The 24,198-nt window shown below is 38.7% G+C and overlaps 1 protein-coding gene across 2 annotated transcripts in view; it reads left to right on the top strand.

The window, feature by feature from the left end:
• The window catches only part of LOC145452538 (uncharacterized), a 34,600-nt gene that overhangs the window by 1,405 nt on the left and 8,997 nt on the right, over positions 1 to 24,198 (top strand). Inside the window, exons 3-19 of one of the 2 annotated variants that reach the window (XM_080330706.1) lie at positions 2,601 to 2,778; positions 6,889 to 7,042; positions 9,724 to 10,020; positions 11,214 to 11,340; positions 11,936 to 12,141; positions 13,339 to 13,479; positions 14,155 to 14,212; positions 14,277 to 14,418; positions 16,968 to 17,094; positions 17,156 to 17,267; positions 19,380 to 19,835; positions 21,344 to 21,394; positions 21,458 to 21,578; positions 22,298 to 22,441; positions 22,521 to 22,604; positions 23,719 to 23,799; positions 23,862 to 24,022. In XM_080330706.1, the coding sequence (XP_080186832.1) occupies positions 2,601 to 2,778; positions 6,889 to 7,042; positions 9,724 to 10,020; positions 11,214 to 11,340; positions 11,936 to 12,141; positions 13,339 to 13,479; positions 14,155 to 14,212; positions 14,277 to 14,418; positions 16,968 to 17,094; positions 17,156 to 17,267; positions 19,380 to 19,835; positions 21,344 to 21,394; positions 21,458 to 21,578; positions 22,298 to 22,441; positions 22,521 to 22,604; positions 23,719 to 23,799; positions 23,862 to 24,022 (2,640 nt within the window). The remainder of the gene's footprint in view (positions 1 to 2,600; positions 2,779 to 6,888; positions 7,043 to 9,723; positions 10,021 to 11,213; positions 11,341 to 11,935; positions 12,142 to 13,338; positions 13,480 to 14,154; positions 14,213 to 14,276; positions 14,419 to 16,967; positions 17,095 to 17,155; positions 17,268 to 19,379; positions 19,836 to 21,343; positions 21,395 to 21,457; positions 21,579 to 22,297; positions 22,442 to 22,520; positions 22,605 to 23,718; positions 23,800 to 23,861; positions 24,023 to 24,198) is intronic. The other variant, XM_080330707.1, reaches the window with a different exon arrangement.

The raw sequence follows: 24,198 nt of genomic DNA, 5'->3' as shown, positions 1-24,198 counted from the left end.
AAGATAGCCGGAGGAATTTAGGGGCTGTTTTCACAAAGTACCAACATTTAATATTCATAAAGTGAAGTAAAGCCAAGAAATTTTGTTGTGCTTCGTGCACAGTAGTTATGCAGTGAGAATCATGTTTTCACGAAAGTATCAGTGAATATAATTTAGGTACCAGATTGCTTGGTTCCGCTCACATCGCATTGTCACCCATATCAATTATTTCATCACAGTAAATATGGCCCATCATAACGTTTGAAACTACCGTTTTGCAATCTAGAAATTACCCATCATATCGTAATCTAGCAGCGCATGACGTGTCCTGCTAATCTAGAAATCCGACTTTTCTTAACGTTACACCTGTTTTAGCAGATCACCTTTGAAGCTTTATGTACAAAATACATGAAATATATTTTCTGATTTTTAGAGGTGGTATTTGTATTTCACTTTAATTCCGAGTATCACACCTTGAGTTCTAATTACTTTCAGTTCTTTTGTCTGCAGAACATAAATTTTGAAGCATAAAAGCAAGTCCAGTAATGCCTCTATTTTCCGAAAATTAAGCTACACTAGATATAAAATTTTACGATCCACAATATTTTCTATTAACGTATAGGCCTACTAATCGCGCAAAGTGTTGAAACCTTATCCGATACAACTTCTCCGTATTGCTTTGCTACTCGCCTATACTTGGGGTCTTATAATGTGGGGTAGGCTGCCATGCCATGATATTCTCTTTAAACGGAGTCTTCTAGTAAACAAAGGGTTAGTATCGCATATTCATATCAATACTATAATTTACATCCCATGATGCGAAAGAATGCTTATTCTGTCGAAAATGATACCTCGTCGGTTGCATCAATACGAATCATGCCCTCTTCACCTTCCGCATAGCTCAATTTTAATCTTTTGACAGTCCATGCGAACGAATCAAGACTGTTTTCAAAACTACTTACTTACTTGAGTAGATTTGAAGCCAGTAAATTCTACTTCTACTTCAAGTAGTTTTAGGTGGCTTATGGAAGAAGTACTTCTACTCGTACTTGAGTAGATTTTTTTGTCGCTACTTCTACTTGAGTAGCTTTCTTGACTACTTTGACCACCTCTGGCAATCAGCCAGTATCTCGGCCTTCTAAAGTGTAAAGTTTTTCATAAATTGCATTTTGTTACCAACAAATATCTCAAACTATTTCTGTTCACTGATTTTTTTTGCAATGAATAGGAATTTTAGAACCTGCTTTCAAAATATTAGGATTAGATACCATTTTTTCAATTAGTGTTTTTAGTCTCTGCAATGTCATGTTTGGAAAGTCATATGCCTACACAATACACAATTACACATGCATGTATTGTGTATATGGGCCTGTCGATGGTGTTTAAAGGTAGCAGCGTGGTTGAAACTGGGCTTGACTGGTGTAATGACATGAGAGTGTGTGATACCAAGAGCAGAAGTCACCCTATTGAATAATAAATTCCCCTTGAAATGGAAAATATTTTGTGGCAAAAAATCAACGTTGCTTGAAATTTCAATATCTGCTGATCACAATTCAGTTTTCTTAGATATAGACAAAATTTAACTGCTGGGAGTAGAACAGAGATGATATTGTTATATACATTGTCATGTAGAAGTTATGTCTGTTGTTTCAGCTTTTATTGATGCTATATAAAACAACATAGCCTAACTACACATATAATGTCTGTATTTTTGAGTTCATATGCCAGGTTACATGCTGCAGTGATGCAAGGGTAAAATATTGCCAAGTTTACTTTCCTAGTGACAGTGTTTTCTGTTCACTTCCGCTCTTAGACTATCAGTTACTGTTGAATGCAATTAGACACGAGCGATGTCAGACCCTCTAGTGATCTACATGATAGGAATAAGTAGGTTTATTTTGGTTTAAGTGTCCTGAAGGATATGAGAAATGTGAATGCAGTAAATCAACAGTCTGTGCTGTTCCTATAGTTGGATAACAATGTAGGCATTAACTGCTATCATTCTGCAATGTGGTGACGTTAAATATTTATCAATGAGTTATACAAACCACTGGATTTTTAAAATGCGCAATTAGAACTAGAACTACTCACTTTTCAAAACTTGCAACTAACGAACTCTGAAAGTCCGCAACCAACTATGCTGAATACAACGCAAATAACTAGATTCCATTCCAAAGCAACCTAGTAATTTTTGTTTTATCTGAATCACCATATCTTTCTGCATAAACATCAGTAGAAGTTTGAAATGGGAGGGGTTTCAACCCCGAAACTCGCTGGCTGACTGCGACACTGTTTGTAGTGCAAACTCTGAGTTAGGAAGGGCTTCAAGAATGTCATACGGCAGAACACTGATATCACGATGCATGCCAAACGGCACATGTTTTCTAGTTATTTGACTGCCATTTTTTTCGATGCGCAACTGCAACTAGGGCTACCGGTACTGACTTATCAAAATCCGTAACCAGAACTAGAAATACTCAAAATACCAATTGTTTACGGTCTACTAAGTAAATTGGTAGTTTGCCTAAGTGGAATGCAGTCTTGGTATACTCCAGAAAGAGACCAACAAAATTTAACAAGGGCCTGGTCTCTTTCCTAACTGCATAATATTGTTTCGTTAGCCGGAAGCGCGGCGTTGGCGGCGGCGTGGTGACCAGCTGGAAAGGAGCAGAGAACTCTCGGGAAGGCAGCCATGCTCGTGCATTGCAAGAAATCAAAGACAGCCTCCAGCCGTTTGCTGCGTCCGAACTCAATCACGAGTCGGTTCACTCGCTCGCGCTCGAGTACAATGTGGATCATGTAAGAATTCTCTGTTCTCGGTGTTCAAGTGATATTTGTCAGCCCTGAGGTTTGATAGTTTCACAAGCAGTCTTGACCTTCGAAAGGCTTACTATCTTTTAACTTCCGGCCTTGGCCGCTATGAATATGATAGACCCGCATCTGATTGATATACACTGGCATTTTATGAAGGCATATACTTTGGGGCTTACATTAGTAATTACACAACTTGAAAGAAAATAATTCTGCTATACTGATTTTATTGAACTGGTCAATAAAATGATAATGCTAGTGCTCTGCTGTAATCCGAGAATTGCCGGAAAGTGAAATTAGCTCAGGAAAATGTGTTCCATTGGCTAATGCAAGTGTCGAGGTAACAACTAACAACGTATAGCCTAGGCTATGTGATGCGAATCTGCCTGACTGAATTCTTGAACTTGGAATCGTTGAACTGGCATAGCCTTATGTATCCCAAGTCTTGCCACTTGGTTTCAGTTCAGTCACTTTAATACCACAATGCTGGTGGTCGACCACTATACTTATGATTAATGTGTCAATCCTCTTGGGTTCAAGCAGCAATTTGTGTATGTGTCAGTGGAAGCTGGAATTAAGCTAACATCCAGCACAGCAACAGTGCTTGATCAATTTTGATTGCTGTGACACTTGATTGGATATAGTGTGCATTCTCGGTAAAAATAGATGGAGTTTTAGTTATAATAGAACATATTTAAGAAAGCACATCAAAAACTCCAATGGAATGCGTATTCACACATATGTCTTGTATTCCATAATTTTTAGCTCTTGGCTTTATCTTGTTAAGCAGAAAGTGTATTAAGTTTTTGGAAGTGCAAGGATTTAAAATTTAGATGCTGTTGGTTTATTAATCTGTGTTTGACAGAATAATGTTACAATTTTGGTATTTTATTACATTCTTCTTGTATGCGCTCATATATTGTATATATTCCTTATTATCTAGGTTAAGGTACAGTATTTATCTATAGGTAGGTAAGTATTCCTCTAATATCGCTTTTATGATAAAATTATGTAATGATATATAGCTACTTGTCAGTTTTTATATAAGGTACTGTGCAGAATACAAACACTCCAAGTATGTCAGTTATTTGTAGGCAGCCTTGTGTAAATAGATGTAGATTAATGCCTAAAACAGCTTGAACAAAACAGGTCCCTTGATATTTAGGGATGGCGTCTGATGGGTGACTGATTCTAAGTTTAGATCAAATTAATCTACTGTGCTAGGTTTCCACAATCTCTCTGGAGACTCTTTTAGTACAGTGGTAATTATTGCGGCATCCCTGGAATTTATCTCTATTGTTTACCATGAGAACATTATTGGAGAGTATAAAGCCATGAAGTCTTAAGTACCTTTGTCAATGTTGCAAGGGACACCCTTATGTCTCTCTTCAAGGTCCGTCCATATCATACAACCCTTATTATGTATGAAAGGTGTTATTATATGGATTTCTAAATCGCTGTCTCATAGTGCAAATCCTTTTAAATTTATGTTGTGTTAGCTTTGTGAGGACAGTAAATGTGGTGTTATATTTGTATAGATGTTTGAATTAGGAGCTCTCGGTTATGTCTGGGATCGTTTCATAGTTGGAACCTGTCATGATTATTAATGATAAGCTCAAGACATCGCAGCACCAGCCGTGCAGAAATTCCGTTATCTTATCACAATGTAAACATGAAGTCTGCTATGATGTTAATTTTCTTGATGTGGTAAATTATCCAATTGCAGAGCATGACATCACCACTATTTTACTACTGAATTGGCTGAGATTCTTTGTGTGCGTGAAAATCTATGACCTGTTAGTTGTGGTATGTCTTGTGACTTTTGAGTACCATACCAGTAAATTTTGAAATTTCCACTCATTGACACAACTCCTTTGAGACATTGTTATACATTTATACATAGTATTGCATCATCTAGGCTGTGGTGATCTGTTATTTGCTCTTCAAGGCTTGAGTGATTTCACATATATCAGGACAGGCAACTAATCTTGCTTTGGTCCCTCTGATCAGATGCCTTTGTGCATGAGATGACAAAATCGATCTATGTTCAGAGCATTCTCATGGCGTGGAACATGACATTAGTGATAAGTAGGGCAAGTTTTTTGCAACTTTTTTTTACAGCTTCTTAAATACTCAGAAGTTGTGTACTATGGTGTTTCAAGCTGTTTGGAGGAATCTTATGTTGCAACTTTACTTCATTTTTTCCATGCAGCTTTTTGCAACTTTGTCGATTTTTCATGCAACTTTTTTAGATTTTTCATTCAACTAACGTTTTACTGGACATATTTGGCACTATATGTAAAGAGATCGCTTGAATATTTCACTGACGTTTAAATTTGTGGTCCTCTCTGATTTGACATACATTCAGGCTAAACCACCGAAAATATATTTTTACTGGGTCAATTTTTTAAAGCTGGTGATTTTGTTGAAGTCGCCAATACTGAGTTTGCTACATTGCCTTGCATACGGATGGATTCGAATATCTCATTATGTCATACCCTAATAATTTCAAGGAACTTGTCCATAAATGCAATTTTTTAGTGCAACTTTTGTGAAAAATGAATGCAACTTTCCACAAATTTTGACTGCAACAAAAATTTGCCCTAGTGATAAGTGTTGTTCCAGGATTTATTTCCAAAATAGCATCAATGGTTTCTTACGCCTTAGCTTGCTGGTAACTTATATGTTGCTGTTGATAATTCGATATTGTGCCAATAAGAAAGAATTTTGAATGAACCGTACAGTATAAAGTTGGGAATAGTTTTGTTGCACTGTAGCTATGTTTGAAATTGATTGAAATCAATACAAAGATGCAACAAACAAGTACTGAATCTGATAAAATTAGCAAGTCTTGTAGTATTTAATCCTCTTTTCTGCAGTATTTGAATCAATGTGTTTTAGAATTTGAATTCAATCTCGCTCAGTTTTGGATCAGTTTACATTCCGAAGATTCCACACTTTGTAGTAAAGATTCCATAAATGCATGCTCTTGTCAAGTGCTAAATCCGCAATCCATCCTCATTATCTGAAGCTTTGTTGCGATCATTTATCATTGTTTCAACATTCATTGCGAGAGTGTTCATTACGTTCTGCCCCACTCTTATCAAATTCAGATGATTTCAAGCAGGGTTCGCAACCTTTTTGTAAGTGTGAGAATGGATTGTAGAAAGCTTCAATTATCTGGGAGCGGTAGCATTACAGATACCCCTAAATGGATAAAGAACTTGCAAACCATAGCATGTATATTATTGATAACTAGTGTGATAGTATTCATAGCCAGCTACTTTCTTGACTAAATTGGTTTGCTTTACATATACATATATGCAACAAAAATAACTTGATTTTGTCTGATTTATATAATAAAAGCTTTTTCATGTGACTCACTGGTACTAAAAGTCAGTTCCTAATTGCATCACATTCAAATAGTGGGAAATATCATGTCTTTGCGATGCACTAATGATTGATCAGCAACACGCGACAGGACAGGGTGTAGGTAGAGACTGCTCAACTGACGGACCTTTGCCGTGTTGAATCCCGACGTTATCTGTCTCAATATTTCCTTGGTTTTTTAACAAAACCAATTATATTATTTATCGTTGATTTGCTTTACAAATTCAAAGAGCCTAAAGTGCCAAATTTCCCACTAGCTGTGACCCTGTGATGTGACTCACACTCACTCATTGCTTTCCCTAACGATGCTCTACTGGATTTTTTTATTTATACCATCTGACATTTGTATGCTTGTAAATTATTTCATGTGAGTTATAACTCGCCTAAGCAAGTTTTAAACTTTTGTAACTGGACCTTCACTGAAAATTATTGTATGTCCCAGGTGAAGAGGGTGTTTTTGTGGCGGGAGAGAATCAATTTGCGATACCAAAATTCACCTTAAAAACGAAGATTTATAAGCAGTTTGAAAAATATCATAAATTGAAATTGTAACGATCATTAGTGATGAAAATGGATCAATAGTGCGTAAGGGTGAGTTGTGAAAGCTAGAATCTACGCTGTTTCTGAAGTAACAGCCTTGGCTTCAACCTTCAAGTAGTCTGCTGATGATATTATTGGGATTCTGCTAATCTGTTCTTCAATGTTTAGGCTGTCGCGGAAAACGTTGCCAGGTCAAGTGCTACCATGGCAATCGCGAGGGAGAAGCTGGTCAAGATAATTGGAAAGAAGATGAGGGATGACCATTTGTTCCAAATTGCTAACAGTAACAGCGCGAATGGAAGAAGGCCGTTAATGGCACACGGTGGGTAGATTACGGCGGCACTGGGTTAATGAATGAAATCATGGAATCCTTCAAGGAGTGCTTTTTATTAGAAATAATGATAGAATTTCACACCGTGTGAATACTATATTGTTTAAACCTGAATTTTCTATGCCAATAACTTCCCTTTTACTGGTTGGAATTGATCTATTGTTTCTTTAGACTACCTAACTATTTTATGTGGTAGCCACTAAAATTTGAAAAATTTATATTTTTATTTTATATATAAATATATCCAAAACTTTCTCATCTAATGGCAATTCTTTTCCTCGGAAGTGAATTGAGCCAAATTTGGTGTCAGCGTTTTTTGGCAACCTAACAGTTGTAACCAGTAAGATGCTTATTTGTGAACAGCCCTAGTGTTTTTCCTTCCACTCTATCCAAGTACTTGCCAGTTGCCTTCACCTGCTTCCAAAACAAAAGTCATCCCTTTCTCGTATTTGAATACGATATCACGCCATTTATTACTGCAGCCTGCTGATGTGTTCCGTTAATTGCCAGCTTCACTATGGCGTGAGCAGTGAGCACCCATACTGTTGAGTTACTTTTCAGAGTGCGTACACCCTGATAGTTGCACATGTGTGGTTTGTTGATAGTAATATCGATGTTGTCAGTGCATTTCTTTGTCTTGCCCATTGCTCCATGCACTCCAATCCTGTTATTTAATGTTGCTGATGCAAAGGGACTTATGGCACAAAGCTTTGTTTTTAACCGAATTTGTTCTGGAGAAATTTGTATGGAAAAATAGTAGCCTTTGTAGTGTTAATTGACTATGGAGGATTGTATTTGTCCATGGCTTCCATATTAGTCAACGTAATGATTTTCAAGAGTAGTTTACTTCATAGTTTGAGTCATGATCCTCTTGCTGTGGTGACAAATCAGTCCTTACAAGATTTTGAGTCATGCTATTGCTATGGTATGACAAATCGATCCTTACAATTACTATATTTTAAGGAACTATTCTGTCCTATATATATATAATGCTTAGTTCTCAATACTTGGCTGTTCTGCAGATTTAATAACTGATTTCTTATGTTGGTTCTAACCACTGCAACAATGTAAAGGAGCCGTAATTGTGACCGAGTATATAACTTGATGATCAAAGCGATAAATGAGTAACCCTGTAACTAATGATTGTTTACTTCCACGTTATATTACATGACACTTATCTCTGTCTGTCTTATCAATGGCTCACTTGAGCTTGTGGCTGATAACTTGAAATGGCTGACTGTTGATTTATAAGTTAAGCAAAGGATATTGTAAGTATTTTTAACCTCATGAAATCCGCCCGGTGATATTTAATAATATTGAAATCGAAAATATATTACTGCTCTGGGTAGTAGAAGCCCTTCAATCTAGTGTTTGCCGGAGTCTGAAATCATGGCCTGAACGAATGTGCACTCAGACCAGTCAGCAGACATATCTTGGCAAGATGAAGTTACTTTTTCAGACTTTTATTGCTGTGATGTGATAATCGTAGCAGAAAGTTGTTGCCACTCATTGGTCCTTTTCAGCAACATTGTAACCATAGATTTAGGGGTTGTATTCTGACCCATAGGTTCTTATCAGACGCATTTCCAACATGAAAACTAAGTGAGGGCAAGTTGCATGAAGCATAGCCTGTTTGTTTACTGTCCCCAGCCATTTTAATGTAGGCTATTTAATAGCAGCAGTATTATTATTCTAACCAGTTATCCTTTGTTATGCTGTTCTCAAGGTACCTGGTATTGTGTTTTTGTTTTACAATTTTGTTGCTTAGTCATCAGTCAACACATGTGCTGAAATTAGGCCTACCATCATTTCTGTGACTGCACCTGACTGAGTGAATACCCGGTTTCTTCCTTTGTAATTCCGTTTTATTTTTGCCCTTAGGCAAAAATGTCTGGTGATGGATTTTCCTAGTATAAACTGACTTTGCAATATCGAGGTTTTTGATCAGTTGGTTGAAGGTTTGCAATGAATAATGGATTTCACCTAATCAATCTATTGCATCTCTTTTGAACCGATGATAAAGCTGCTGAGCATTTAATGCTCATACCAAAAGTATCTCTTTTGCGTTTGCTTACCTATATCGTGTTTTTGCGATGTGCGATCAATCACTTCAATTTAGCAAAAGTTTGTGTAGTTTTTGCGGAGGTGGCCATTTACCGGTACTTTTTGTGATTAGTGCACTAGGATTTATCAGGTTGCACACTCTAGTCAAGTTTTTTTGTTGTTTTCTGACTCCTTTTTACAGTTGAATTGCATTTGAAAGCAAATCACTTATAACTCTTTCGTAGTAAAAGGTAGGTTATTGATGGATCTGGAGATATCGAAATGTAGTTTGTAAAACTTGATTATCTGTAATGCGATTATTTTCAATTCCAGGTTTATCGTCACACAATCTTGTCATTCTAAATGCAGCTGTAGGCTTTTGACTATTAGAATCTGCAAAGTCCCCAAAACTGATTCTACGAGCTGCTTGCTTTCCACATTATTCTTTTCCTTAACCAGCATTTATGAGTTTTTAGCCTCAGTAAATCCTGAACAGAATCTTAGAGGTACGGAGCTTTCAATACATGTGAATTATATATTCACGCTGAAATAACTTGAATATTAACAATTATCACCCTTCTGGGTTAATCGTCATCAACTAGAAAATTCATTCTCTTGTCCCTCTTCAGACTATCCCCAACAGAACTACTACTGGCAGAGTCGCGAGCCACAGCAGCAGAGCCACCGAGGCAGCCCGGACGGGGCTAGTTACCGAGCGGACAGTCCCCAGCCGACAATGTACAATCCGTCAAACGGCCACTCGAACAAAGTGAACAATTTCCGACATAAGCTAGTCGCTAATCCCAGGCAGTTCATGGCGGAACGGGCCCCGGCCACTGACCCGCCAGCGTACCCGGGCAGTCAAGCCTCGTACACAACGTCGGTTTCCTATTCGCGACGGAGTTCAACCAGCGACAATGGCAATGGTGAGTCTGCGCTTTTGGAATTATATAATATAGGCTATCAAAGGGTGGTTGTTGCAATGAAAGGCTATAAACCTCGATTGGTCATATCACATATACAAACATTTAGTACAAAGCTAGATACGTTAGCGGAAATAACTTATCTGTGAAGATGTGTTCAAATCACAGCATTGTCACAAAGTCCCTCTTACTATACCTACATGATGTCATAATGATGATACTAGATTGCTTGACTCAAAACTTAATGCTAAACTCTTGATCAAATCAATTTTTGCCTGGCCCTAGATTCTAAGTTAGTTTGATAGTGGTACCACATTTCCTGACATGTTCACCATAAGGAAAGCCAAGTTCTGATTAATATTTATCACACTTTGATTCTAATCAACTTCTTTGCTGCAAGTTTGTTGAATTCAGAACTTTGCTCACTCTGTCGTTCAGATATTATGGAAATAGGAAGCAGTTGGTATATTTTGCAAACCTGCTTTCAATTTGAACTACCCTTCTTCACAAACCTGAACGATTAGCTGCATCTCTGGTCACTGTTCACCGACCTATTCTTCATTATTGTTGTAGGCTATTGCAGGCATATCCATTAGAAATGCTTTCAGGTGGTTTTTCAAGCGGATATAGAGAATTAGACGCTAATTTTACTTGAATTTAAAATGGTTAATATGGTCTGCGATTGGAATATGTATCTTATAGGTGTGTAACTTATCATATCTTTATCCCCAGTCACCGTAGATCTTGTCGTCGTATTTATTAGTTGGCAGCTTAGCACAACACACCTGATTGCAGTGCTTGCGGAAATGTTATAGTAAGAATATGCATTGGTCTGGAATGTGTCTCGCATACTTTGCATAGTTGTGTAGTTATGCTTTTTCCTGTGTTATTGTAACTTTCTACATATTGTTGATGTTGTCCATATTCTTTCTCTCATAGCGTGTTATTATACAGCTTAGGAAATCTGTGAAAGGCTGGCACTTCCGAACTTGTGGGGTCAATAGTTTCGGCGCGAATAGCTCGCATTTTTTCGCTCTCAAGAGTGGAACTGCACTGGTGATGCGATCCACTTGTTGTGGGCCTTGTTGCAACACTCGAAATGATAATTACCTCTTTGTTTGAGAAGGGTAGATGATTGCCGTGAGGCGGATTGTATTGTAATCGCGGCCTGAGCTATTTTGTTGACCGTCTTTTAGAATTGAACGGACGTAACATGCATCATAACTCGCTGTCACGTCCAAGTCATTTATTGACAAACCCGAACCCAGACGTGTCTTACACAAGAGGCCAAACACCGCCTCCGAACATCGGCTATATCGACAGGTATGTGATCTTGAGACGGCCTTATATTGGCATCGTAGCATGGCTTGTATTATTCTTCAATCACAATCTATTGTTCTGCTTTTGTCTGGAAGGTTGATTATGTATGGAGGAAAGTATTATGACTGTGTTCTAGTGGCCACGTTTCCTAGAAGCATTTTTGACATCTCGAACCGATATCGTAACAAACAATGTCGATTGTTAATTGTTATGTTTTAGTAGGATTGCGCAGAATTTGGTACCAACGACTAAGTTACTGATATCTACCTGTTTTGTTTTGTCGTTTGATTTGCAATGTGTTGAACTACATCCGTTCTTGATTGTTGTAATTTAAAATAACGCTTTAAAAGTGCACTTTTGGGTAACTGTAACTTATTTGTTATTTCAAACCCTTTTCAATATTAGTAAGTTAAATTTTCTTTGGTAATTTGTGACGCTAGCATATCAACGTGTAATTACGTGACGTTGACCACTGCTTTATCTTGGTTTTTGGAACAGAGTTCGTAAATACTGGCATGTATTTTTCTATGTTTTCATACCGCAATGCGTATGCTGCACATCGCAAAAGCTTTGCAGTAAACGAATTTGCCTTTGTCAGAACGAACGGGTCCACCACGTCTGTGAACGCCGGAGTCGTGCGCGGCCATGTCCAGCAAATGGTTAAGCGCATGTCACCCGCTGAACCACCACCACAACATCAAGACGGCAGTAACTTTTACCAACAGTACAATCCAAGACAAGTCAATCAATCGCAGATGTCATCGTCATCAGTCATGTGTGAAAATCATAAACCAATTATAAAAGGTTTGTTGTTTCTGCGGTATACAGCTCATCGTACTCGTATCTTTAAGAAGATTTCATTCTGTTTTGAAGCATGGATCTTCATGACAAGACATCATTTGATAACCTATTCACTGAGAATGTTATCAAAATAGTTGCATGGAAACTTGCAAACTTAACGCCCGTTTAGATCACTATTTGACGCACTCTCCACAGACTTGTATAAACTATTAATATAGTTAGTTGGAGGTCAACTGACAACTAATTTTGTGAGCAGTTCTGGTTTTAGTTCTAGTTGCGGATTCTGAAAGTGATATTCGTGATATTCTTTTAGATATTCATTTAAAAAAAATTAGTTGCCCAACAACTATAAAACACATGCCGTGAATCGTGATGCCACTGTTCTGTTGTGCGATGTTCTGTTGAGTCGCAAGTCAATGGCACTTTAATAGTTTTGACTCGAGTCGAGCTGAGTCATTTTCAATTCACCCCGAGTGAAGTCCGAGTCAGCGATCACATCGTCGAGTCCGAGTCATGGTGACATGACTCGAGTCCAAGTCATTGTGTTACTGTTCTGTTTCGAATTCAAGTCTTGTTACTCCCACTTTTTACAACTCTGATTGGTGATATTGAGTGCTTCGCATCCATGATATACTAATATTCGTCACTTTTAACAGTTTATGGCCGCATTTTCTAGTACCAGTACTAATAAATGAAATACCAATAGTGTGGTAACTATTGTTTAACATTACAATGCAATGTCTGTCTTGGCCGCCGAAGTCTCGAGTCGTTTCAACACGGATTGACTCAAGTCGAGTCATTTTCCGCATTTTGAGAAACTGACTCGAGTCACCAAAAAGTTGGGACTGGAGTCATGGCAACTCTGTCGAAACCTCTCCCATTTCAAATTTGTGCTGCTTTTCATGTAGAAAGCCGGTCCGATTCCAATACATCCAAAATTAATAGAGTTAGATGTGTTTTGGTTCACTAGTTAGGGATTTTAAAAGCTAGTTATAGTTTTGGCTCTAGTTGCGATTTTTGAGAAGTGAGTAATTCTAGTTCTAGTAGTGCATTTTAAAAATCCATTAGTTTGTACAAGTCTGCATTGTGTGCATAAACTAACAGTGAACTAGATTCCATTCGCCACAAAACATTTGCAATCGTCCTCTGTATGGAGCGCTTTGACTTGAGAGCGCATTGTTAAAATTTCTCCATTTTCAGGGCCGGTTACAAGTAACGTGAACCCTGGCATGCAACCGGGTAACAGATACGCCCCGAAGCATCCACCGCCAAGCTACACTGTGGCGCAGCAATTTAAAAACAAACAGAAAGAACTAGGGCAGCCCGCGTACTCTGCTCAAGGTGAATATTCCTTTTTTTTCTGTCTACCAGAGAATTGGTTGCAGTATGAGTGGAGTATCACTGAGCGCCATCTTCAAAAGCGATTTGACCAAATTCACCTTCTGCGAGTCTGGATAAAAATGTGATAGAGAGACTTCTAAAACAGTTGGGGCCTGTCGCTAGAAATTGCGAAAGCCGTCAAAGTAATAATTTATGCTACTAGAGCACAAGTAATACTGTGAATATCTATCCGAGATAGAATGGCTTGCCGAAAGTGGTTTTGTGGAGGTTTTGATGCGGGGTCACAGAAGGTGTATCTGTCGTCGGTAGATGTTGACTTTTGAACCCCAAGAATGGATTTCTGCAACCGATGTCGCAGTACTAAGGTTGCCTAAACTTCCAAAATGAATTTCTATTACCGTTATACAGGGATCTGAATATCACTCGATTTTTATGGCGATTTCACCATTGAAAGCGTATGCAAAAGCTACTCCTGCCTGATCAAAGAGTAACATGTAAAATCCAAGTTCGCCTACTTAGAAGACTTGGAAAATTGTTGAAGCGTTTTTAGGCAACATGACAATTGAATCAGTGAGCCCCCGGAATCGGCAAAAAAAGCTATTTTTGAACAACCCTAATGTGAATTGTGCTCTTGTGCGTAGTAAAAATGAACGTAAAACTATTTCCCGCCTGCAGACTCATCGTACGGAAGTGACATGTCCAGGCAAAGTCAGGGTATCGCCAGGAATCCGAGGTATGTCGACAAATACAATTCTGAAGAGTGAAGCAAGCAACAATCTGTTCTTTTTTGATTTTAGGTCGAGCCCAGCTCCGTATAACGACCAGCAATGGTCGAATCCGATCAATGGGGCGTTGATGGGTAATATTAATTACTCGTCGTACCATCACCCGTCGGGGCACTCCGCTAGTCCGCAGTCGTCCATCTCGTCAGGGTATCAGGTGGGATTCCGTCACTTGATTATCCGGATTTTACTGGCACTGGAAGTCAAGTTATTGATGTTTGAAATTTAAGATTTCAAATCGTAGTATTTACCGTGGGTATATCTATGATGAATAATTGAAGAATTTTCTAGCGTAAATGCTATTATTTCAATCCAAGATTTTTTACTCCAATAACTTTGCTTCTACTGGTTGGAATTGAGCCAAATTTGTTGAGCATCAGTTTCTTCACACAACCTAACAATTTCGTCGGGAAAACAGTACAATTTATACATACCGTAAACCGGGGTAACTTTGGACAATTTTCAACAATTCCGCTTTGTATCTTGGAAATGCCAGGGTGTAGGGGAGGCAAGTTTTGTGTTTTTCATTAGTCATGGAGCAAAGATTAGAATTTCCTAATCCAAAATCTTCATGGTCATAAATAATTACCTTATTTTTGTAAATTATCCGTGTCCAAAGTCACCCCTGCATGTAGGGTAACTTTGGACAATGTAGTTTTTTGTATGCCTTTACACTCTATTGTTTATGAAACCTCGTAAATGAGGCTTATTTGGTAAGAGTTGATGAGAGCAGTGGATCAAACTGAAACAAAATAGTATATGTCTGGCCTATTGCATGATTTTACCTAATACCTCCCCCCCTAATTTTTTTGTTTAATTAGGTAGTTTATGAAGGCTAATGCCCCCTTATTCATCCCTTATCTCAATTTTCCCTCATGCCTTCACCAATTGGGACTGATAAATAACATATGGTGATAAGGGGTATCCCACTGGCAGTGTCAGCAATCGACAGCAAACATTAAGCATGTTACCGTGATTTATTGCAGATTTCAAATATATTACTGTTCTTAAAAAGATACATTTTCCCTTTCTTATGTCCTCTGATGGATATATTTGGCGTAATTTACGATATCCCATATTCAGCAGGCACATCTTTAGGAGTATGAGATGAGTTTTTGAAGTAGCTTACACCCGATTACAATCTCTCAGCTCATTGCCTACCCATTTTGGCAGAGTCTTAATTTATTAACCTTCTCATTCGATTTTGAGAAGCCATCATGCCGGTCATAAGGAATATAGTTGACGATACACTTTGACACAGATGAAGCAGCCGCTTTCCAGAGCTCTAAATATCACATTTTTCACTGTCCAAAGTTACCCCGTTCTGATAAAATTTGACGGGGTAACTTTGGACATCACATTTTCTTGTATTGATCCAAGGGTTAGACAACTGAGATTTTTGCCATGGATTAAGACTACTTAGGGGTATCTGCTGCCAAGTTTTGAATCTATGAATCACATTCTATCTATGTTTGGCTGCAAGAAGTTTATTGGCCATCAATTTTGATGAAATTGACCTCCTCCATTAATTTATCAATGTTGGGTCAAGTTTATCTGGTAGTGTAATGAATCCACCTTTTATTGAGACTACTTGTGGTACTGTTGCCTTATGAAAAAGAATTGGACATCCAGCGGCAACCCTTTACCATCAATAACCATTCAAATCTTTTACTGCTTAGTGTCCAAAGTTACCCTTAAGTCCAAAGTTACCCCGGTTTACGGTATTTCTATTTATTTTTATTACATAAATCCAGAATTTTCTACTACAATAACTTAGCTTCCACTCGTTGGAATTGTGGCAAAATTGGTGTAGAGCTTTTTGTAGGTAACCTAACAATTTGAGCAAGTAGCAAGTAACATTCGAAAAAAAATTATTATTAACAACCCTATCGTACAAGTCTCTGACCATTTAGAACTTTTTCATCTCGTACAAAAGACACATTTTATTTCTATTCTTATTCGTATTATAACGTCTGGGCAAATCTCTGTTCTTGTCTCTGTTTGTTGTATGCATATTTGACATTGTTTTGCGCAATGTGTACTCTTGAAGACGGTTACGAATGCCATAAATGTGATTCGCTTCATTGCTCTTGCGAATGATGCAAAACTATGTGTTTAGCTGTAAATAAATATATACGATGCAGAGCGGCGATGTTTCGCAAACTACTATTCAGGCAAGATCTTATTAGTGGGGCAAGTTTTTGTTGCACCAAAATCACGAGAAAGTCGCACTTAATTTTAAGAAAAGTTGCAGTAAATGTTGCATTTATCTTTTTCAAATTATCAGGGTATGAGATTCTCGAAAGGTTCCGAACCTAGCTGTTGAGATTTGCAGGGCGTCTGCTTTCTTCGTTTCTTTCTTCCCTATCCAGTCGATGATGCATAGACTATTTGTTTTTTAGGTTTCATTTCACAGGCTGTCCGGCGAGACCAGCGAAACTTACACGTGCAATGTGAAAGTTGTTTTGCCCAGAAAGCCAAATAGCATAGTGATAATCCACCCCTCTCCTCCCCTAGGCGCAATTTTTGATAAAAGTATCGGAAAAAATTTGCAAGTAAAACAGATAGAAGATGCAAAAAGTTATAACAATATTCCTAGAAACAGCTTAAAACATCATGCCACATAAATTCTGACTATCTAGGAAGCTGTAAAAAAGAGTGGCAAAAGGTGCATAAACTTTCCCTACTAATTCGGAATGCATTCAGCAGGGTGCAATCGCAGAACCGTGTCACGCGCAATACCAAACGTTGCCGACCGCGCAAATCATCCACTCCGCCAAGAGTCGACCCGTGGATCGCCCGCAACCGATGCAGGTGGAAACTCCGAGGAATTGTGAGTCTCTCCGAAACATCGTGATGATGCGTTTCTCAACAGCGAGTTTCATCTTTTGCAGCGATGGGTCATGCGCATTACGGCAATGTTTTGATCGACGCCGAAAGACAGGAGATACACCGTCTTCCCGATAACCTACCTTACAATATAACTTTGCCTCAAGATCAGTACAGGTGATATTACATGAGTACAGGTTTCATTGCCCTAGTGTACACAGTTTTGTGATTCTGAGGGAAAAAGGTGACTTCAGTGCGCTGATTGCACATTGTGGTTGTTTAAAAATAATTATTTTACCCAATTCCAGGGATTCACTGATTAAATTGTTGAGTAGCCTAAAAACGATGAAAATTTGTCTCGATACCAACTGGTAGATATATGAACGCACTGGAGTTTGAAAATTTTGAATTTATTCCAAAATAGCTTTCAAATTTTACTGTCAACATCATGAAATTTTTGATTTGTCTAAAAGAACGAAGTCTAACAATTATTGCTCACTTTCAACCGGTAGAAGCGAAGTTACTGCAGTTGGAAATTTTTGGATTCGCAAAAATAACCTGGACGTTGAGTAACCCCATATTTATTAATGAGAAACTCAAATAACTTGGCTTCCACGGGTTGGGATTGTGTCAAATTTGTTTTATTTAGTCTTTGTGAACAGCTCGTCAATTTCATGGGGTTGACAGTAAAATTCGATCATTATTTGAAAAAAATTATGATAAATTGAAAATTTTTCAAACTCCTGTGTGCGTTCACATCTACCAGTTTGACTCGAGTCGAATATGTTATGCAGAAATTTAATCGGTGAATCCCCGGAATACGGAAAAAAGTTAAATTTGAACAATCCTACTGCTCATGTTTGATGTTCAGTATCAGCCCTCGATAAGAAAACTAATTTGTTGCCCCCTCCCCCAAACAAAAGAAATATTCATGTAAACATCATAATTGCAACAAATCATTGATTAGTTTCCTTGATGTTGTAATATTTAGAAGTGTTTCATATATCCTATTCATGTTTCAGGGTTACTGTGTATTATATTTTGTGAAGCCTTTTTTTGTGATCTTCCTAGTAGATTGCTTTTGCTAGCTCTTGACTCAAATGTTTGCGTATTAACGATGAATCTTATTGTTGAATATCGGGTGGTTGCCAAATTTCTTATAGTGAGTAATATCATTATTCGTATGTACTTGAGACAGACGATAATAGCAGTTCTTCTTTCTTATCGCTGCAGAATTGACAAGGATGATATTTGTTGATCTGCTCTGACGGCCGGTGACATCATTCATGTACTTAGCAACGCAACTGTAATTAAGATCTCAGTTTTGATTGATTTAATTTCGATGGCCTGTAATTAGACATCGCAGCGGAGTTTGTTTACACCGATGGCTATCGACCTTATGAGCCAGTTTGTGGTTCTCTTTTGGCTCACAGTAATATGTAGTATGTTTGGGTGGGATAAAATATATGGCTAAAAATGGCACTGCTGTTGTCTAGATATGAGTCCCCAATGACGGAAACTTTCTAAGTTGAATGTAAGCAATGTGGGGTACGGAATAGGCCGAAGCATTCAATGTTGGTATTCAGGTAGAAGGCTAGAAGCAGGGTGGTAACGAAGTCACAAACTAATTTGACTTCTACAGTTTTGACTCGAGTCAAGTCGAGTCATTTTCAATTCATCACTGAGTCAAGTCCAAGTCAATGTGTTCGCTGTTCAGAGTGCGATCCAGCTCAACCCACATTTCTGAACTCGGCTCGAGTGATATAGAATGGCTCGCATTCATAATATCGTAATTTTCGTCAGTACTAACAATTTCTGTCCCTATTTCCAAGTATCAGGACTGGCAGCCGAAATACCAAGAATGTGGTGACTTTACTATTCTTCCAAGTTACAATGTCTGTCTTGGCCGTCCTTGTCTTTTGCGCGTTTGAGAAAATGACTCGAGTCAAGGCGAGCCACCAAAAAAACGTGACTCGAGTCGTTACAACCCTGGGTAAAAGTAAATTTTGCCGTAAATTTCTACCCAATTGCAAAACATATTCGGTTACCGTGTAGGCCTACAGTAGGGTTGTTCAAAAATAACTTTCTTTTTCGAACTCCGGGGATTCACAGATTGTATTGCTGGGTTGCCTAAAAAACGCAACACACAAAACTGGTAGATATGAGCGCACAGGAGTTTGAAAATTTGTATATATTGTAAAAAAAATTGCAAAAATTTCAAATTTTACTGTCAACCCCATGAAATTGTTGAGTAATATATATATTTATATTAATGTGTTGTTTATTCAGAGACCCGCCGCCTTACGTGGACAGTCGGTCCGGTTCGACGAGCCACACCAACAGCGACATCACCATGAGCTACCAAGACCACGAAAGCTACCCCTCGGACGAATCCAACCGACTCCGAAAGCCGAGCATCACAGACACTTACCTGAACGCGGTCGACAGCAACGTCCCAGCCGGGAGTGTCCCGGCCGCGAAACTGCCCCGGGGCACGGAGACCGCGTTGCAAGCGGCCCGGGTCACCGCCAGCAACTCTAAGAGACAACACGCCAGTTCGTATTCGGCTGTGGCCGCCGCCAAGCAGCATAAGGCCGGCTCGATTTCGGGCAATCAGGAAATGCAGCGTCCTCAAATCGTGGAGGTGCCCCCTGACCTGCCCCTGGTCGACGACAAGGATAAAACTGTCAGTTTGTCTCCGGTTCCCGTGCGTAAAAACAAGAAAAAGGCAAAGCCTTCGCAAAGGTAACTGTTTTGTTTTCAATCAAATTTCGATATTGTTTTCAAGATTACATTCATTACGGTATAGCTCATCAACATGACAACTTTTTACGTGCCCCTTATCCAGAGTTGACACAAGGATAAGCAATCTAAGGTTGTTCAAAAATTGGCTTTTTTCCCGGGTTCACTGCAGTGCACACAAAATTTGGCTCAATTCCAACCAGTAGAAGCTGCCTCAGCTAATTGAAATTTTTTAATTTATTATAAAGAAGTAAGAAATTTCTTTGAAATCTTTTACGGTCAACCCCTTGAAATTGTGAAGTTGTCTAAAATAACGATGCCTTACAATTTTTTCTCACTTCCAACGGGTAGAAGCAGAGTTTTGGATTTGAAAAATAGCATTGACGGTGCATAATCCCAGAATTATTGGTGAAGAAGTCTAATAGCTTCACTACTACTGATTGGAATTGCGTCAAATTTGGTTTGCCTTGTTCTTGTAGACAACTCAACAAGTTTATGGGGCTGACAATAAAATTTGGAATTTTTAAAAATATTCTTTATAATAAATTAATCTGCATCATCATTTACTGGTTACCATTTTAGCATAAAACTTATACGACGAAGAGTCTGCAAGTAAATGAGCTGTACCAAGGCTACTCAACAGGGAGAACGCCAAACGCAGACCGTTTCGGTTTCAGTATTGGCTAAATCGAAGGATTTTCAAACATTTATCTTGCATCTTGCTTTTCGCAAATTAGCAATTCCAATTTTTCGTCTTTAAGTGAAAACCTTCATCACTGCATTCTACTCGCTCTCACTACTTCAGCACCAAGTTTGAAAGAACTAGAAAGAAATAACAAATGACAATTCTTTCACTATCTGTGACAGTAAATAGTACAGTAAAGCTTTTGCTAGTATATTTTATCTTATTCTCTACGTAGTTGTACTGTGTTACATTTGCATGACTGCTTATCATGTCATTTTCAATCTAACTTTTATAACTAACCTTGAACATGAACAGTACCATAACACTGTCCGGTTACTTGCACCCAAAACCAATATTAGTTTCCTTCGCATGCATCGAAGAAGATGTCGATATAGACGTATCTTAAGCTGGCATTTGGGAGCAAGCTGCATCAATACGGTGTTATTAAATTTGATGTTTGATGCAATATTTCAACATATTTGTATCTATTTTTATATTGACACATCCTCCATCCCTGTCTTGGCTTACATAGAAAGCAAGTAGGAGAGGAGGTTTTCTTTCGTTTGGGTACAAAACAGCAATTGCTGGTTTTTCCGATCCATAATGCTGTCCATTATTTATAAATTGACAAACTCATTTGGTTGATCATTTTTTTTGTGTCATTTTTAAACCATGGTTGTAACCGTGAGCCCTAAGGAAGAAAACATATCATGAAATTATTTAGCATTGTATTGGTACACAATGTTGCAATACTGCTATGAATTTAGTATTGAATGCAATATTCAAGTTTCAATCCAATTTCAATGCGCGTTCTTTTGCGTCGCAGGAGTAATAATTCTTCCGATTCCGAAGAGGAAGAACCCTCGGGCCGTTCGAGGTGATTTCATTTGTTTCATTTTGATTTTATTACACTCTGACCCTCGTCTGTTTGTCGTCGCAGGATTAAGATGTTCTCGCCGGACGCATACAAATTTTATATGGAGCAGCATATCGAAAACATTTTTAAGAATTGCCAGTCGCGGGCCAGTAGGAGAAACCAGCTGGAACAAGAGATGGTCAAGGTAGGGAAGTTGCCTGTTGTTTGCTCTCGATTTAAATCCGCTGTACTTTGTCCCTATTGAGATTTAGCCCTAAACTTTTGCCTAAGCAGGAATAACTGGTTCATGGTGCGAAACTGGGAAATGGCTTTTATTACAATATCCATTGTAGCACCGTACGTAAAACACATATATTAAACTCGAAGACTTATCGGGTGCCTCTTTTCAAGAATATCCGGCATGCTACAGGGATTTGAACCAATTTGGGGGTAAACACAGCTGCCCACAAAACTTGAAGGGGTCCGTGATTAAAAAAGTTTGAGAACTACTGCACTGCAGATACAAGCAATCTTTGAAAATGCATTTGGTCACTACGACCCAGGGTTGTAACCAAGCCACAAGGTTCCGAGTCACAAGTCAATCTCACTTTTATAAAGTCACGTCGAGTAGTTATCGATTCACCACCGAGCCAAGTCTGAGTCCAAGTCAGCTAGTAGAGGTTCGAGTCCGAGTCATAGTGTTTTGACTCGAGTCCAAGTCAATACCTATAAATGTGGTAACTTCACTATTCTTCGAAGTCACAATGGAAGCTCTGTCTTGGTCATCCTAATCTTGAGTCATGCACATTGACAAAAAATTGTTACTCGAGTCATTACAACCCTGCCGCTACTGGAGCTATTTTGCATGGTTTTACATGACTGCTCTGAAATTTTGTAAAAATGCTGTAATTCTTTATATCACAGAACAATCTGCCGTCGAAGGATCAGTGCCAAATGCGTGAAATGCTTTTTCAAAAAGAATCGAATTACATTCGTTTGAAACGCGGCAAAATCGACCTTTCCATGTTCCTCATGATAAAACCGTTGGGTGTCGGCGCCTTTGGAAAGGTAAGAACCAAGTTCTGGAAATTATCATAAATAGTGGCATAAGGAAACATTGTGTGTGATTGTCACCGTATTTTCGCAGGTATATTTAGCTTGTAAAAGAAATACGGGCGCGCTGTTTGCGATAAAGACGCTGCGGAAAAAGGATGTGTTAACCAGAAATCAAGTAAGTCGTGTTTTCTGACTAACTGGGTTAGCTAGATTCACCGAATAAGTTTCGTAAGTGGATGGTAGGTTGCAAAATTCCGTATATTTTCCATTCAACCGAATCACTGCCTGTTTTTATACTCCAGGTAGCGCACTGCTTAATTGTATTTGTCCAGTAAACGGAAATTTGGTATTTTAACATTGGCATTGCTGCATGGCTTTTTGCACCAGATCTATGCTACGTAGGGTTGTAACCAAGTCACAAGGCTCCGAGTCACAAGTCAATCTGAGTTTTATAGTTTTGACTCGAGTCAAGTCGAGTCATTTTCAATTCACCACCGAGTCAAGTCTGAGTCCAAGTCATCGAGCAGAGGTTGAGTCCTAGTCATGGTATTATGACTCGAGTCCGAGTCCAAGTCATTATGTTGACTGCTCAGTTTTTTGTTAAACCCAAATTTGTAACTATGTTATGGTGATATCAAATGGTTCGCATTATAAAAGACCCAATTTACCTCACTTTCAGCAGTTTCTGGTCGCATTTTCAAGTACGGTACTAGTACCAATAGACGAAATACCGATAGGGTGGTAACGTGGATGTTCTTTGAAATTACAATGATTTGTCGGTCTTGGCCGTCTGAGTCTCGAGTCATATGACTTTCCGTACTTTGAGAAAATGACTTGAGTCGTCAGAAAATCGTGACTCGAGTCTAGTCATTACAACCCTGATGCTAAGAGAATACAACATGGTTTTATATTGTTATACACCTCGACCGGTGAGTGGGCCGTATTCGATCAGCGTGGCCATGGTGAGAGGATTGACTATTGATGAGAGGTACGGCATCTCTCATTTGGTCCCATAGATACTGTCAATTTGCAATGACCTGCTTGCAAATAAGTACAGCGTAGTCTCCTTTTGGCAATGATAGCACCGGGGCAGATTTGGGCAAAAGGAATTCTCCATATTGCTAAAAATCAATGATATCTGTTAGGAATCGCAATGCTCTTGAATGAGGGACTTGCATTCCCTAACTGTAATCTCAATAGTGCTGCTGTGTGTATGCTCTCTGAATTGCGTTCACATATTGTTGAAATTCTGCTTTTCATTGTTATATCATTTGTACTTTTCCGTCTAGGTTGCTCACGTCAAAGCGGAACGCGATATTCTGTCGGAGGCCGACAACGATTGGGTCGTGAAACTCTACTATACATTCCAAGTAAGTTATGCGCTTATCGTAAACTCGCCACGTTTCATTTCGTCGACACGTTTTGTTATTAGGACAAGCAATTTTTGTATTTCGTCATGGACTACATCCCCGGCGGCGACATGATGAGCCTTTTGATCAAGAAAGGTATTTTCGAAGAGTCGCTGGCAAGGTTTTACACGGCGGAGCTGACGCTGGCGTTGGAAAGCGTTCATAAAATGGGGTTCATCCACAGGTGTGCATTCTCGTTTATGCGTAACTCTTGGAAATAGGTTAGCCGATGATATCTAGTATCTCGCGTTTTGGAAGAAATATCGGTATCAGCTATCACTGGTGAGAAATATTAGGAATTGTTCCCTGAAGCTTGTGATATTAATTAGTATGAAACCGTTATCGCTATAATCAATTTTT

The sequence above is a fragment of the Botryllus schlosseri genome, chromosome 12 (genome assembly GCF_051294905.1).
Source record: "Botryllus schlosseri isolate E-star chromosome 12, Bs_hap1, whole genome shotgun sequence".
In the NCBI taxonomy this organism is placed as follows: Eukaryota; Metazoa; Chordata; class Ascidiacea; order Stolidobranchia; family Styelidae; genus Botryllus; species Botryllus schlosseri.
This window is presented reverse-complemented; position numbering and strand designations above follow the sequence as displayed.